The sequence below is a fragment of the Cervus elaphus genome, chromosome 20 (genome assembly GCF_910594005.1).
Source record: "Cervus elaphus chromosome 20, mCerEla1.1, whole genome shotgun sequence".
In the NCBI taxonomy this organism is placed as follows: domain Eukaryota; kingdom Metazoa; phylum Chordata; class Mammalia; order Artiodactyla; family Cervidae; genus Cervus; species Cervus elaphus.
The window spans coordinates 38,478,221-38,493,014 of NC_057834.1; the positions used below are offsets into that span (position 1 = coordinate 38,478,221).

Here is a 14,794-nt window from a genome sequence, read left to right on the forward strand (position 1 = left end):
GTGTGTGTGTGTAAGAAAAAGTGTGTGAGGTTCCAGTGTGTCTGAATCTTTGTGAGAGTATGTGTGTGTGTTTAAGAAAAAGTGTGTGAGGTTCCAGTGTGTCTGAATCTTTGTGAGTCTGCTGTATGCGTGTGCGCCGGCGGTGTGTTGACTCTGAGTTGGGGGTGTGTGTGCATGGGTGAAATGGGGGTGTTTGTGTACATGTGTCCAGCGCAGGGCAATCTCTGTCCTTGACAATACCACTCTGGTATCACCTCTGTGAAACCACCCTGACCTCCCTGGCCAGCATCACTCAGTCTCTCTCCTGGTGCCCTCCGTCCTGGACACAGCTCCATCACCCCGCCTGACACACATCCTTTATTAAACCTTACTGCTAACATCCCTGTCCCTCTCCTGTCTGGGCAGGGAGCCGAAGTCTGCACGGGACAGGGCACATGATGGCCCATCCATGCTTGTGTGCATGTTTGATGTCACATGAGAGGCCTGTGTATGTTGGAAGGTGTCAGGGGGTGGGGAAGGGTCCCATCTGACAAAGTTAAGTACACTCACTCTGTTTGGATGCTGGGGGGCCTATAGTCCTTCTCCCAGGTTTCTCACCCACAGGCCTCCTACTCAGAGCTGCCCAACCCCATGACAAAGGGCAGGCCATCTCTCATGTGGTTACTTATGGACCCAGGGTCAGCCAGACTGCTTTTCCTCTGTGGCCTGATTTTAGGGCAAGGCATCTGTCCGTCAGCTGGATAGGACAGGGGCTGCCTTGGGACACTAGACCCCACCTCCTGTTGGCCGCTTGGGACTTGGATCTCTGGGATTCTTGTCCTCCCAACTGGTCCTGGAGTCAGTTCGAAATTGCCAGATCAAACTTAATGTCTCTCTCCAACCCCCAAGCACAAGGCCTGAATTCTCAGTCCCTGAGGTCTATTATGTTACGTTCACTCTAGTAACAGCTGTTGTGCATTTTTATTTGTTCTGTCTTCTGTAGATAGAGCCTAGGTCTCCAGGATCATTCCCCCTGTTAAGGAGAAGTCCTTCCTCCTGTTTATCTTCTTTCTTTTCCAATCAAGGTCTGAAGCTTCTCCCCTTCTCTTCCAGAAACAGTGCTGAAAGGGAAGAAATAGAGCTTTTAAAAGGTTACACTACTCAGACTCCAGAACTATGCTCTCTGGAGTGGTTGGCCCAGCTCCACCAGTGGCAAGATTTTTAGCTCCAGGCAAGTGTGTCAGATCAAAGTCTTTCTCAAATTGGATAATTCAAGGACTGTTTCATAAAAGGATTATGTGCAAAGGTATTGGCAGAGTATTGGTGAACCACAAGGAATAGTGGGTGCATTACCCCCAAGCTAGTAGCAGTGGCTTAGTTACCGCCCTCAGGGGCCCAGGAGATGGAGGGAGCATGGTTCCTAGAATCTGGAGAGAGAGGGCCCCCCAGAAAGCAGACGGCAGGTGCTGTGATCTACAGCAACCCCACAGAGGGAGGGCAGGGACACACCCAGACTCACTCTCCTCTAACTCATCTCCTGTCAGTGCCATTCTCCAGCCAACCCCTACAGAAGTCACGGGACAAGGCCCTCAGCCTCCTGGCTGAAGAGCAGAGTGGAAAGGTTAAAGAAAGGATATGGAGTGGCAACAGAAGTAATCCAACACACCCTGCTAGCCTGAGTTCCCTCATCGGTAAAACAGGCTATTAGGGGAATTCCCTGGCAGTCCAGTGGTTAGGACTCTGATTTCACTGCTAGGGCCTGGGTTCAATCCCTGGTCACAGAAATAAGATCCCACAAGCCACACGTGCAGCCAAATTAACTTAAAATGAAACGAACCTTGCCTCTAGATTGTCATGATGATAAAAGGTGAGGATGTGTATGAGGCCTTGCATGTTGTACCAGCACATGCTGTGTGCTCAGTGAACAGATCCAATGGCCTGCCTGTTGATTTTAATGATGAACTGACATGGCAAACTTGTGTGCCTCCTAAGTCGATTCAGTCGTGTCCAACTCTGCGACCCTATGGACTGTAGTGGCCAGGCTCTTCTGTCCATGAGATTCTCCAGGCAAGAAGACTGAAATGCGTTGCCATGCCCTCTTCCAGGGGATCTTCCCGACCCAGGGATCGAACCCACGTCTCTTATGTTCCCTTCATTGGCAGGCGGGTTCCTATCTAAAACAGAGACCTTGAATGTTTTCCACTGCAAATCTCTCTTCCCTTCCTTACCTGAGTGCCATGCTTTTGGGTCTGGAAGCCTTGCTCTGCCTCTCCCCACATGGCACCATCATTCCATTCTGTCTGCTCTTCTCCAACATACATCTCAGATCTGGTTCCCACTCTCCATCTTCACTGCCACTTTGCTAGTCCTCCCACCTCGATTTCCCCTAAAACTCCTCACTGGTCCTCCTTCACCTACTGTCTGGTCTCTAAAGCGTCAGTAGACTGCCAGCCTCCTGGACGAGCCCACTGCCCTCCAAGGCCCTGCTTCTGTCTCCAGTTTCACAGGGACTATGCTCCTCTCCTCTCTCTGCAGCTTGCCCTCGCTAGCACCAGGCTTTTCCTTCCTCAGAGTCTTGGCATATGTTATTTCCAACCCCACAGAAAACTCCTTGTGCCAAATTGTCCCCACTGGTTCTTTCTCCTCCTCCAAATCTCAGCTTAAATATGATCACTGCAGGGACTTCCCTGGTGGTCCAGTGGTTAAGATTCCATGCTTCCAGTGCAGGGAGCCCAGGTTCGATCTCTGGTCAGGGAACTAGATCCTGCATGCTGCAACTAAGACCTGGCATGGCCAAATAAAGAAATGCCGTTAAAAATATATGATCACATCAAAGTGGCTTTCCCCAACCACCTCATCTAAAACACTTCCCCTTCTCCTCACAGGCTTCTCTGTTCCAGCACCATGATGCATTTCTTCACAGAATTTACAAAGTATGTAGTTATATATTTATTTGCTTAACACTTGTTTATAGTCTGTCTTATCACCATACTAAAAATTCGATAGAAGGGCACGGGCTCTATTTTGCTTACCACTGCATCCTCAGGACCTGGCATAGAGTAAGTGCTCAATAAATATTACAAATGGTCATTGAGCAGACAGGAGCCAATGTGACAATGACAATGATGCTATCAGAGCCCTTCTAGAGAATCTCACTGCTTGATCAAAATGTTCCTCATCCCCTTTCTTCAACCTCCAGTCCCTACCCTAGATCCCCTGCTTCCTAGATCCATCTAGAGCTAACTTCAGCAAAGTACAAAGGGACCATGGTGAAAGTGAAAGTTGCTCAGTTGTGTCTGACTCTCTGTGATCCCATGGACTACACAGTTCATGGAATTCTCCAGGCCAGAATACTGGAGTGAGTAGCCATTTCCTTCTCCAGGGGATCTTCCCAACCCAGGGATCGAACCCAGGTCTCCCGCATTGCAGGTGGATTCTTTACCAGCTGAGCTACCAGGGAAGCCCCTCAAAGGGACCATATTACTGGCAAAAAAAAAAAAATCTCTATTCAGGTTGATGACCAGACAGAATGGATGAATTAAAAATTTATCAGGAAAAATGGATGGGAGAAGGGCGGAATGCCAGAAGACAGGGGCAGAGAGCCAGCAGGTCCAGGGGAGGGACTCTGCATGGGGGTAGGGGTGCCCACTGGGTGTGCCCCTTTTCTTTTTTCTGGCTCCTTTTGATAAGACCAGCAGTTTTGTTATCCTCTCCCCATTCTCTCTCCACAGTCCAGGAGGCTGCAGCTCCGAATTTTGAAGCATGTCAGGGCAGGAGAACATGCCCCCCAACTGGCTCTGGTCATGGCTTTCTAAGTCCCAACGGGATTTATTGAAGTCCATCCTGACTGGGGTTCCAGGAGGTAAGAAGGGGCACCGGATGCCATTGAAGAGAAGGGGAGAAATGCTGCTGGCTAGGAGGTATTTGGGGAGGATCTGTGTTCAGAGTCTCCTCCATGTTAATTTATAGACCCTGGTCTGGGCCTCTTCTCCCAACCCCGATAGGCAGGGCAGAGGGGAGCTTGCAGCCTGGGAGCCAAGGGGCATTCTCATGACTGCTGGACTCTGGCCCCTGGTGCACAGGACTTCCAGTGAGAGGCGAGGCACTGGTGACACTTTAACCAGGATACAGAGCTGATTCCCCGCCCAGCCGGCCTCCTGCCTCCAACCATTAACAGTAGAGAGCAGATCCCCGGAGACAGACAGGTGTGCATGGAAGGTGTGGCTGGTACTGGGGGTCCTCTTCCTCTGAGCTGGGCTGGGGCAAGCTACAGAGACTTCAGGACCTGGAGTAGCACTGAAGGGGCTGAGGAAACTCAAAGGAGGGAGTGGGAGGCCAGTCAATTGTCAGGGGCTGGAGGGAAGAAGACAGGAACCTTAGGAAGGGGAACTGGGTGTTTCTCGGCCTGGAAATGAAGGGCCACTGTGGACTAGATATCAAGGGGAGCTGAGGCTGAGAGAAGTCAGCAGCTAAAGGGCAAGAAGTCTGAGGTTGTGAGGGACCAGATAGCTAGGTGATCAAGAATTTGAGCCTGGAGTTAGTCAGACCTAAATGGGAATCTTATCTCTGTTCATTAGAAGCTATACAACCTTGGGCAACTGATTTAACCTTTCTCAGCCTCTGTTTCCTTACCTAGAAGATGGGGATAATTACAGAGCATATAGCAGTACCTGCTTACTAGCATCCTGGTGGCTAAATAAGATAATGTATGCATTATGCCCAGCTCATAAGACTTAAGAAAAACTGGAGAACTGAGGGAAGGAATAGAAAGCGCACTGAGATGAAAGGATGGGGACCAGAGGCAGGTGCCCATGCAGCCCCTTTCTACTGCAGGACCAGCGGGGTACCTGCGGCGGGCTAGTGTAGCCCAGATGACCCAGGAGCTGGGCAATTCCTTCTTCCAGCGGCAGCAGCTGCCAGCCGCTATGGCAGACACCTTCTTGGAACATCTGTGCCTGCTGGACATCGACTCTGAGCCTGTGGTCCCTCGCAGTACCAGCATCATCGCCACCATCGGTGAGCACCCCCACCCCCCCGCAGCATCACACGGCCTTGTGTGTGTTTCTCAAGGTGCTGCCTCATCTTTTGTGTTCTTTGAGGCTTCTCCTTGTTTGACTGAGGGATAAATAAATAAATATATATTTTAAAAATTTATTTATTTACGGCTGCACGGGGTCATTGCTGCAAGAGGGCTTTCTCTGATTGCGGAGGGCAGGGGCTACTCTCCAGTTCTGGTGTGCAGGCTCCTCACTGCGGTGGCTTCTTCTGTAGAGCATGGGCTCTAGGACAAGTGGGCTCAGTCTCTGTGGCTTGGAGTCTCTAGAACAGGGCTCGGCAGTCATGCTGCATAGGCTGAGTTACCCTGAAACATGTGGGATCTTCCTGGATCAGGAGTCAAACCGGAGTCCCCTGCACTGCAAGGGAGATTCTTAACCACTGGACAACTTCAGAAGCCCAACAAATATTTGTTGAGTGCTTGGTAGATAAGCTTCAGGGTCCTGGGAGTAGGTCAGTGAAATGAAATAAACAGACAGGGACTTCTCTGATTAGGATTCCATGCTTCCACTGCAGAGGGCCCAGGTTCTGTCCCTAGCTGGGGAAGTAGATTTCACCTGCACAGCATAGCCAAATAAGTAAAAATAATTATTTTTTTAAAAAGAGACTCCCCTGGTGGTCCAGTGGCTAAGACTCCATGCTCCCAACACAGGAAGCCCAGGTTCAATCCCTGGTCAAGAAACTAGAACCCACATGCCACAACTAAGACCCAGCATAACCAAATAAATAAATATTAAAAAGAAAAAGCAGACAAAGATCCCTACTCTTGGGGAGCTGACAATCTAGCTGGGTGGGGCAATAGTAAATATAATAAGTTATTTAAAAAATAAGGAAAGTATTTAGTATATTGGAAACTGATAAGTACTATGGAAAAATTTTTTTTAAAAATCAAGCATGAGAATGGGCATTAAAATGCAAGGGCAGGAGAGAGGCTGTAGTCCTAATAGGGAGTCAGGGTAGCCATGGTTGAGAAAATTAGACCTGAGCGAAGACTTGAGGGGGATGAGAAAACGAGCCATGCAGATGTCTAAGGGAAAAGAGTTCTAGACAAAGGGAATAGTCAGTGCCAAGGCCCTAAGTCAAGGAGGCTGGAAACCATCAAGGGGAAGAGCAGCAAAAATGAAGAGATTGGAGGAAGGGGAAGATCATGGAGGGTTTAGTAGGCCATTTTTAGAATCTGAGTTGAGTTTCACTCCAAGTGCAGTGCGAAGCTGAAACCACTGTAGTTTTGAGCAGGAGTTACATGCTGTTACTTGGGTCTTAACAGAACTGCCCTGGCTGCTATATTGAAAGTAGACTGGGGTTGGGGGTGGGGGTGAGCGCAGAAGCTGCTCTGGCAGTATCTCTGGTTTTGACCAGGTGGTGGCTGTGGAGCTGCTGAAGGGACAATATTCTGAATGCATTTTGAAGGTTGAGCCAACAGGATATGATGGATTGGATATGGGTGGGGGTGGGGGTGAAAAAGGAGTCAAGGACTAGTCCCAGTGTTTTGGTGTGAGGAGCTAGAAGAACCCATTATCAACTGAGCAGGAGAGACTGTGGTGGAAAGGTTTAGAGGAGAGATCAGTTCAGTTTGGGGCTTGTTGAGTTTGATTACACATATTAGACACACAAGTGTGGTATAGAGTAGGCAATCAGATACACAACTCTGGTTTTGGGAGAGGGGTCTAAACTGGAGATGTAAATTTGGAAGTTGTTGACATACTGATGGTATGTAAAGCCATGAGACTAGTTGAGACTACCAAGGGAGTGAAAGTGAAATGAGAGAAGAGGAGTGGTCATCTAATGGGAGCTAAGGCTGAAAGGGAGCAGCCAGTAAGGTAGAACTAAACCAGGAGAGGCTGGTGTTCTGGAGGCCAAGCCAAGAATGTATGTCAAAGATGTGTGTCAAATACTGCTGACAGACCAGCCAAGATGAGGACTAACCACTAGATTTAGCAACAACACAGAGGTTGTTGACTAGAGATCTCTTCAAGAAAATTAGAGATACTAAGGGAACATTTCATGCAAAGATGGGCTCAATAAAGGACAGAAATGGTAGGGACCTAACAGAAGCAGAAGATATTAAGAAGAGGTGGCAAGAATTTTGTACAGAAGAACTGTACAAAAAAGATCTTCACGACCCAGATAATCACGATGATGTGATCACTCACCTAGAGCCAGACATCCTGGAATGTGAAATCAAGTGGGCCTTACGAAGCATCACTACGAACAAAGCTAGTGGAGGTGATGGAATTCCAGTTGACCTGTTTCAAATTCTGAAAGATGATGCTGTGAAAGTGCTGTACTCAATATGCCAACAAATTTGGGAAACTCAGCAGTGGCCACAGGACTGGAAAAGGTCAGTTTTAATTCCAATCCCAAAGAAAGGCAATGCCAAAGAATGCTCAAACTACCACACAATTGCACTCATCTCACACGCTAGTAAAGTAATGCTTAAAATTCTCCAAGCCAGGCTTTAGCAATACATGAACCGTGAACTTCCCGATGTTCAAGCTGGTTTTAGAAAAGGCAGAGGAGCCAGAGATCACATTGCCAACATCCGCTAGATCATCAAAAAAGCTAGAGAGTTCCAGAAAAACATCTATTTCTGCTTTATTGACTATGCCAAAGCCTTTGATTGTGTGGATCACAATAAACTGTGGAAAATTCTGAAAGAGATGGGAATACCAGACCACCTAACCTGCCTCTTGAGAAAGCTGTATGCAGGTCAGGAAGCAACAGTTAGAACTGGACATGGAACAACAGACTGGTTCCAAATAGGAAAAGGAGTACGTCAAGGCTGTATATTGTCACCCTGCTTATTTAACTTATATGCAGAGTACATCATGAGAAACGCTGGGCTGGAGGAAGCGCAAGCTGGAATCAAGATTTCTGGGTGAAATATCAATAACCTCAGATATGCAGATGACACCACCCTTATGGCAGAAAGTGAAGAAGAACTAAAGAGCCTCTTGATGAAAGTGAAAGAGGAGAGTGAAAAAGTTGGCTTAAGGCTCAACATTCAGAAAACTAGGATCATGGCATCCGGTTCCATCACTTCATGGCAAATAGACGGGGAAACAGTGGAAACAGTGGCTGACTTTATTTTTCTGGACTCCAAAATCACTGCAGATGGTGACTGCAGCCATGAAATTAAAAGACACTTACTCCTTGGTAGGAAAGTTATGACCAACCTAGACAGCATATTAAAAAGCAGAGACATTACTTTGTTAACAAAGGTCCATCTAGTCAAGGCTATGGTTTTTCCAGTGGTCATGTATGGATGTGAGAGTTGGATTATAAAGAAAGCTGAGCGCCGAAGAATTGATGCTTTTGAACTGTGGTGTTGGAGAAGACTCTTGAGAGTCCCTTGGACTGCAAGGAGATCCAACTAGTCCATCCTAAAGGAGATCAGTCCTGGAAGGACTGATGTTGATGCTGAAACTCCAATACTTTGGCCACCTGATGCGAAGAGCTGACTGCACAGAGGATGAGATGGTTGGATGGCATCACCGACTCGATGGACATGAGTTTGAGTCAACTCCGGGAGTTGGTGATGGACGGGGAGGCCTGGCGTGCTGTGGTTCATGGGGTGGCAAAGAGTCGGACATGACTGAGCGACAGAACTGAACTGAACTGACAGAGGTTTTTGGTGACCTTGACAAGAACAGATGTAATGGAGAGTGGTTACAAGGAGAATAGGGGGAGGGGATACAGAGATAACTCTTGCCATGAATTTTGCTGCGCTGGTGAGCAAAGGAATAGGGCTATGTAGCTAGAGGGGGAACTGAAATTAGGAGAATTTGTTGTTGTTGGATGAAATAACACCAGGCTTACATGCTGATGGGAGTGATCTAACAGAAAAGGGAAACACTGATGACATAGAGAACTGGGGGAACTGCTGAATCTGTTTTTGATCGGGTGAGAAGGAGACCCTGTACACAGTGGAAGAACTGGCTTTGGGAGGGACTGGAGAGGCTGGTCAGCTGGGTCTCAGTTACTCAGCTGTCCTACCAGCAGGGGAGCAATGGAACTCAACTCTCCTCAGTCCAACAGGAAGGAGGCTCCAAAGCTTGGCACCCGTCCCCTTCTCATTCACTGGGGTTTCCCCCACACTGCAGCACATAACATCAAGGACAGCACTGTCGCCTCAGGCCTGGCTGAGCCCACCCTTCCAGGGCCTTGCAGTGCAGGGAGGCGGGTCTTAGCTGAAGAGGTGAACGTGGTTTCCGATCTGTGTGCAGGGGTGGGGGCAAGGGACAAAGATCGGGTGACAGGACTTCTGCGGCCTGGGGCGGCCCCGAGGGTGATGATGGGTTCGGTCGTCACTCAGGTTTGGTGAGAAAGTTGTCTGAATCGGGTCTCTGGTTCCAGGGCCGGCATCTCGCTCCGTGGAGCGCCTCAAGGAGATGATCAGGGCCGGGATGAACATCGCGAGACTCAACTTCTCCCACGGCTCCCACGAGGTTCAGGGCGGGGCCACGGGGAGACGGGTGGGGCTAGAGGATGCCCCGAGGTCCCGGCCAGCTTCCCCTGAAATCCTCGCTTTGTTCTGGTCCCTAGTACCATGCTGAGTCCATCGCTAACGTCCGTGAGGCGGTGGAGAGCTTTGCAGATTCTCCGCTCAGCTACCGACCCGTGGCCATCGCTCTGGACACCAAGGGACCAGAGATACGCACTGGGATCCTGCAAGGGGTGAGAGAGGACCCGCGACCCGCCCAGTTTTGGGGCGGGCGAAGAGGGCGGTGCGGCGTGAAGGAAGTTGTCCGTAGGGCGGAGCATTGGGAGGGGCGGGCCCTGACCGCCGCAGGCCGAACTCAGCTTTCCTCTGGCCCCGCCCCTAGGGCCCGGCGTCAGAAGTGGAGATAGTGAAGGGCTCCCAGGTGCTGGTGACGGTGGATCCAGAGCTCCGGACGCGCGGGGACGCGAACACCGTGTGGGTGGACTACCCCAATATAGTCCGAGTCGTGCCGGTGGGGGGCCGCATCTACATTGACGACGGGCTCATCTCCCTAGTGGTCAAGGAAATCGGTGCGCACGAGCCTCCTGTCCTGGTCCTGCGCAGTGGGCCCCCTTCCTTTCGGTCCCGCCTTCGCCCTTCACTCCCACCAAACCTTCCCGAGCCCCTGGCATCCAGACTCCTGGGCTGCCCTGGGCTGGGGCTGGATTGGCGGGTTAGAAGTTTCTTCCACAGACGTCCACCCTGCGCTATTCGGTGCAGAGCCCAGGCTGAGCGTGAAGAAACAAATAAGACATCATTCCGTTTTCTTGCGGGTCCAAGCCCGGTGTCCCCACTGCTGTGACTATGCCCCCGGCCTCACCCCTAACCTAGGCGGACTCTTTCCATACCCGCAGGTCCAAAAGGGCTAAAGACCGAGGTGGAGAACGGCGGTGTCCTGGGCAGTCGGAAGGGCGTGAACTTGCCAGGCGCCAAGGTGGACCTGCCTGGGCTGTCCGAGCAAGATATCCAGGACCTGCGCTTCGGGGTGGAGCATGGCGTGGACATCGTCTTTGCCTCTTTTGTGCGGAAAGCCAGCGACGTGGCTGCCGTCCGGGATGCTCTGGGGCCGGAAGGACAGGGCATCAAGATCGTTAGCAAAATCGAGAACCACGAGGGCGTAAAGAAGTGAGACTTGGTCTTTGTTCCCATCAGGCCCTACGCATCCCCATCTTCCTCCTCTTTCCCTGCCTGCCTCTCTCTGGCTTCTCTTGGGTCTGTCCCAGCCCTGACTTCCCCAACCGCCCAGGTTCGATGAAATCCTGGAGGTGAGCGACGGCATTATGGTGGCACGGGGTGACCTGGGCATTGAGATCCCGGCCGAGAAGGTTTTCCTGGCTCAGAAGATGATGATCGGACGTTGCAACTTGGCGGGAAAGCCCGTTGTCTGTGCTACACAGGTCTGCCATGAGCCCTGGGGGCAGGGCCCTCTATGAGTCTGGGGACACCAAGGGTGAATACGCATACCTTAGGTCTCTAGCATGTTTTGCTGTCCAATGTTTGACCCTCAAACAACAAAGCTAGGAAGACCTACTGACCCCCGTTTTCAGATGAGGAAACAGAGCAGCCAGGATCACACAGTTTGTGAGTGTGACTCTGGTTTTCAGGGCCCTCAGAGTGTGGGTGTCAGAGATGTAGGCGGGGCAGGGTCCCCAGTCAGATATGACTCCTACAGCTCTGACCGCAAGATATCCCCAGATGCTGGAGAGCATGATCACTAAGCCCCGGCCAACTCGGGCAGAGACGAGTGATGTGGCCAACGCCGTGCTGGATGGGGCAGACTGCATCATGCTGTCGGGGGAGACTGCCAAAGGCAACTTTCCTGTGGAGGCTGTAAAGATGCAGCATGCGGTAGGAACTCAGAGTGCAAGGCAAATGGGCTGGAAAACCACCCCCCCTTCCAGATCCCAATACCCTTGCCCAGCCTGACTTCCTGGTGCCCACAGATTGCCCGGGAGGCAGAGGCTGCCGTGTACCACCGGCAGCTCTTTGAGGAGCTCCGCCGGGCGGCACCGCTGAGCCGGGATCCCACGGAGGTCACCGCTATTGGTGCTGTGGAGGCTGCCTTCAAGTGCTGTGCTGCTGCCATCATCGTGCTGACCACAAGTGGCCGGTGAGGAGAACACTGGGAACACGGCAGGACACAGCTTTGGGCCCAGGGCAGGCTGGGATGGGCCCCAAGCGTGGCTTTTGTCTCATCATCAGAGATCTTTCTGGGATAAGAAGAGAAGCAGCTATGGGAGCTGGAAGCCTAGAGAGACAGATCTTGGAGCACACCGGGAATTGTGCCTCTCTCCTCTAGGGTTTGGGAGGGCAAGGTGGCATCACTGGGTGCACTGACTTCCAGGCCATCTGGGCTCCCAGGGCTCAGAAACAGGTCCTCTGCATTGAGCCCACAAAGCTTTGCAATGCTGGGGTATTACAGAAGGCTCCAGAAGGTTTGAATTCAAATCTTTGCTCTGAAACTTAGCTATGACATCTTGGGTAGGTCACCCAGGTTCTATAATCCTCCTCCATTTGCTCATGGGCTTATGAGGATTAACAAGAAACATTTTTTAAGTTAAATACTATATAAAGATGCATTCCCAGAAGAGTTTCTGTTTTTCAAAGAGGTTTCTCCTTATTATCTCATTTGATTTTTTTTTTAGTCATCTCATAGTTTCCCCATGTGGTCAAAAAGGCAGGTATTCTCATATCCACTTTATGGGTGAGAAAACTAAAGCCCAGAAAAAATATGATGACTTACCTAGGGTCACACAGCTTATTGGTGGCACCTGGAACCTGGACCCAGCACTCTTCCAATATTCTGGGCTGACCTTGTCTGCCTCCTTCAGTTCAGCCCAGCTTCTGTCTCGGTACCGACCTCGGGCAGCGGTCATTGCCGTCACCCGCTCTGCTCAGGCCGCCCGCCAGGCCCACCTGTGCAGAGGAGTCTTCCCTGTGCTCTACTGTGAACCTCCAGAGAACATCTGGGCCGATGATGTGGACCGTCGGGTCCAATTTGGCATCGAAAGTGGTGAGCCCCCTAGCTTCCTCCCACCCTCCCCTGGATTTGTATCCTGAGTCCTCCAACCTCACTTCCTACACTCACCCAAAGGGTCTTGCCTCTCTCCTCTGGTCCCAGGTTTTCTCTGTGAGATTCACTAAGACTGAGATACTTGAGTCTTCAGGGGTGGGGGGAACATGCTGAGAGAGGGCAGAGGGAGCGAGGGCAGGGACCAGGGCCATCCCTAAGCAGTTGGCACAGCTGCTGCCTCCACCAGATGGCTAGAGCTGGGCATGACACAAGGAGCAAGAGATGAGAGGAGAAAGAGGGACCCAGGGTCCTGCAGCTGCAACTGAAATTGAATGGACAGTTGCTATGCTCATACCCCGGGCTTCCCTGGTAGCTCAGCTGGTAAAGAATGTGCCTGCAATGCAGGAGACCCTGGTTTGATTCCTGGGTGGGGAAGATCCCCTGAAGAAGAGATGGGCTACCCACCCCAGTATTCTTGGGCTTCCCTGGTGTCTCAGACAGTAAAGAATCTGCCTGCAGTGCGGGAGACGTGGATTTGATCTCTGGATTGGGAAAATCCCCTGGAGGAGGAAATGGCAACCCACTCCAGTATTCTTGCCTGGAGAATCCCCATGGACAGAGGAGCCTGGCAGGTTACAGTCCCTAGGGGTCTCAAAGAGTTGACATGACTGAGCGCCTAAGCACAGCACATGCTCATATCCACCTCTTTCTGTCTGCACAGCCAAGCAGGTGGACAGACTTGCTACTTAGCGACACGCCCATGCCACCCCATGGGCACAGCTGCAGCTCTCACCGCCTACAGTGATCACATTCCCTGTGGTGCCACCAGCGGGACACACCGTACAGTTTGCTTCAGGCCCCTCCTTCCTTACTGGGTGGCCTTGAGGAAGGCGGTGAAGGGTGGTGGCTGGTTCTCATTACAGGTCTGGCCCGGGTCCCTCAGTGGCTGATTATCGTCTTCTCTCCTTCCTCCCCTCCAGGAAAGCTCCGTGGCTTCCTCCATTCTGGGGACTTGGTGATCGTGGTGACAGGCTGGCGACCAGGCTCCGGCTATACCAACATCATGCGGGTGCTGAGTGTAACTTGAGGTGCCCCTCCTCCTCTGACTAAGCCAGCCCTGGACCCATCCCTCTCCACTCCCTCCTGCAGCCCCACATCCAAGTCTTCTCTACTCCCAGTCCTCCCTACCCCAGGCCACATCTGCCATCCAGCTCCTTTCCAGGGCACCCCCTCCCTTTCCCTATTTCACGCAGGCCTGGGTAGTATGTATCCAATTAAGCACCGGCCATCCAACAGCACCGATGGTACATTCCCTGCATCTAATGCTCTCAACTGCTCCCTAAGATGCTCTGAGCCTTTAATCCCAGCTCAAATGCTTAATTCTATTCCCCCAGGTTTCCCATAGCTGAGGGGGGAGGGGAGGGGAGCAGGGTAATCATGGCCACAGTCTCCATAAAATCTCCTCTTAAAAATCATCTCCCAAGGAGACTGTCACCTCTTTCTTCATTGTGACCGGAAGCTAGGGGAGATGGAAGCTGGGGAGCACTGGAGCCAGGCGGGCACACCTCATTAGTGTCTCACCCCACCTCGAGGCTTACAGGCCACTCCCCATTTGCTCTCACATCCATCTCATGCTTTACTGGGTCAGGTGTTGGGTCTCCTCCTGCGCCCTGAAATGCCCACTTTGTTCCCACACACAAACCAGGAGCCAAAACAAGTGTCTCTATTTTCTTTTTAAACCCAGATGTTTGGAAGCCATATAAAACTTCTCCCATACACGCAGAACCCCAGAACTCCCCGCCTAGGAGAAAAGGAGTGTTAGGGTCCTGGCCCTACATTCTTTGATGCTGGAGAGTAGCTGTGGGGACAGAGGGGTGGGCTACAGGATTCTCTTGTCCCTGAGAAGGCAGAGGTACTGGCTAGCCTGCCCTTCCCTAGGCTTGGATACCTCGGGCCCTCCCCTTGCTCCTGCACCAACAGCAACCTCAACAGGAAAGGAAAAGAACTAAAAATAAGAACAGTCCTTCTCCCCGTCTCAGGTGGCCCTTCCTGGTCCCACCTAGATAGGGAGGGTGTTCAAGTATTGCTGCTGATGGGAGTTGCACAGGACCACAAGAGCTGGAATGGAGGGCCCTGCCCGTTCCTTTTTCCCTCCTAGGAGGGGAGGGCAGGGATGGATAAAGGAATGGGTAAATAAAGTGAGTTGATAAAAAATAAAATTAGCAAATGAAGGAATAAACTATTAAATGAATAATTAAGGGAGG

At 51.3% G+C, this 14,794-nt stretch overlaps 1 protein-coding gene across 3 annotated transcripts; it reads left to right on the forward strand.

Moving 5' to 3' along the window:
- Nucleotides 1-3,720: 3,720 nt before the first annotated feature.
- On the forward strand, nucleotides 3,721-14,769 carry PKLR (pyruvate kinase L/R). Of its 3 annotated transcripts, none has more exons than XM_043877782.1 (11): nucleotides 3,721-3,841; nucleotides 4,813-4,995; nucleotides 9,391-9,482; nucleotides 9,580-9,711; nucleotides 9,861-10,047; nucleotides 10,372-10,642; nucleotides 10,764-10,914; nucleotides 11,213-11,365; nucleotides 11,461-11,627; nucleotides 12,349-12,530; nucleotides 13,511-14,769. In XM_043877782.1, exons 1-11 carry the CDS (start codon nucleotides 3,742-3,744, stop codon nucleotides 13,615-13,617), a joined length of 1,725 nt encoding a protein of 574 aa, XP_043733717.1. In that variant the 5' UTR covers nucleotides 3,721-3,741; the 3' UTR covers nucleotides 13,618-14,769. The 3 variants fall into 3 exon arrangements, with proteins under 3 accessions (XP_043733717.1, XP_043733719.1, XP_043733718.1); XM_043877784.1 differs by lacking the exon at nucleotides 3,721-3,841 and adding an exon at nucleotides 4,131-4,184; XM_043877783.1 differs by lacking the exon at nucleotides 3,721-3,841 and adding an exon at nucleotides 4,142-4,197.
- Nucleotides 14,770-14,794: the final 25 nt, after the last annotated feature.

Bases quoted from the DNA above. Each gene is read 5' to 3' on its own strand.
- PKLR (XM_043877782.1), top strand. From the start codon at position 3,742: ATGTCAGGGCAGGAGAACATGCCCCCCAACTGGCTCTGGTCATGGCTT. The intron at 9,712-9,860 runs GTGAGAGAGGAC...CCCCGCCCCTAG, and splicing joins GCACTGGGATCCTGCAAGGG to GGCCCGGCGTCAGAAGTGGA. The intron at 12,531-13,510 runs GTGAGCCCCCTA...CCTCCCCTCCAG, and splicing joins CCAATTTGGCATCGAAAGTG to GAAAGCTCCGTGGCTTCCTC.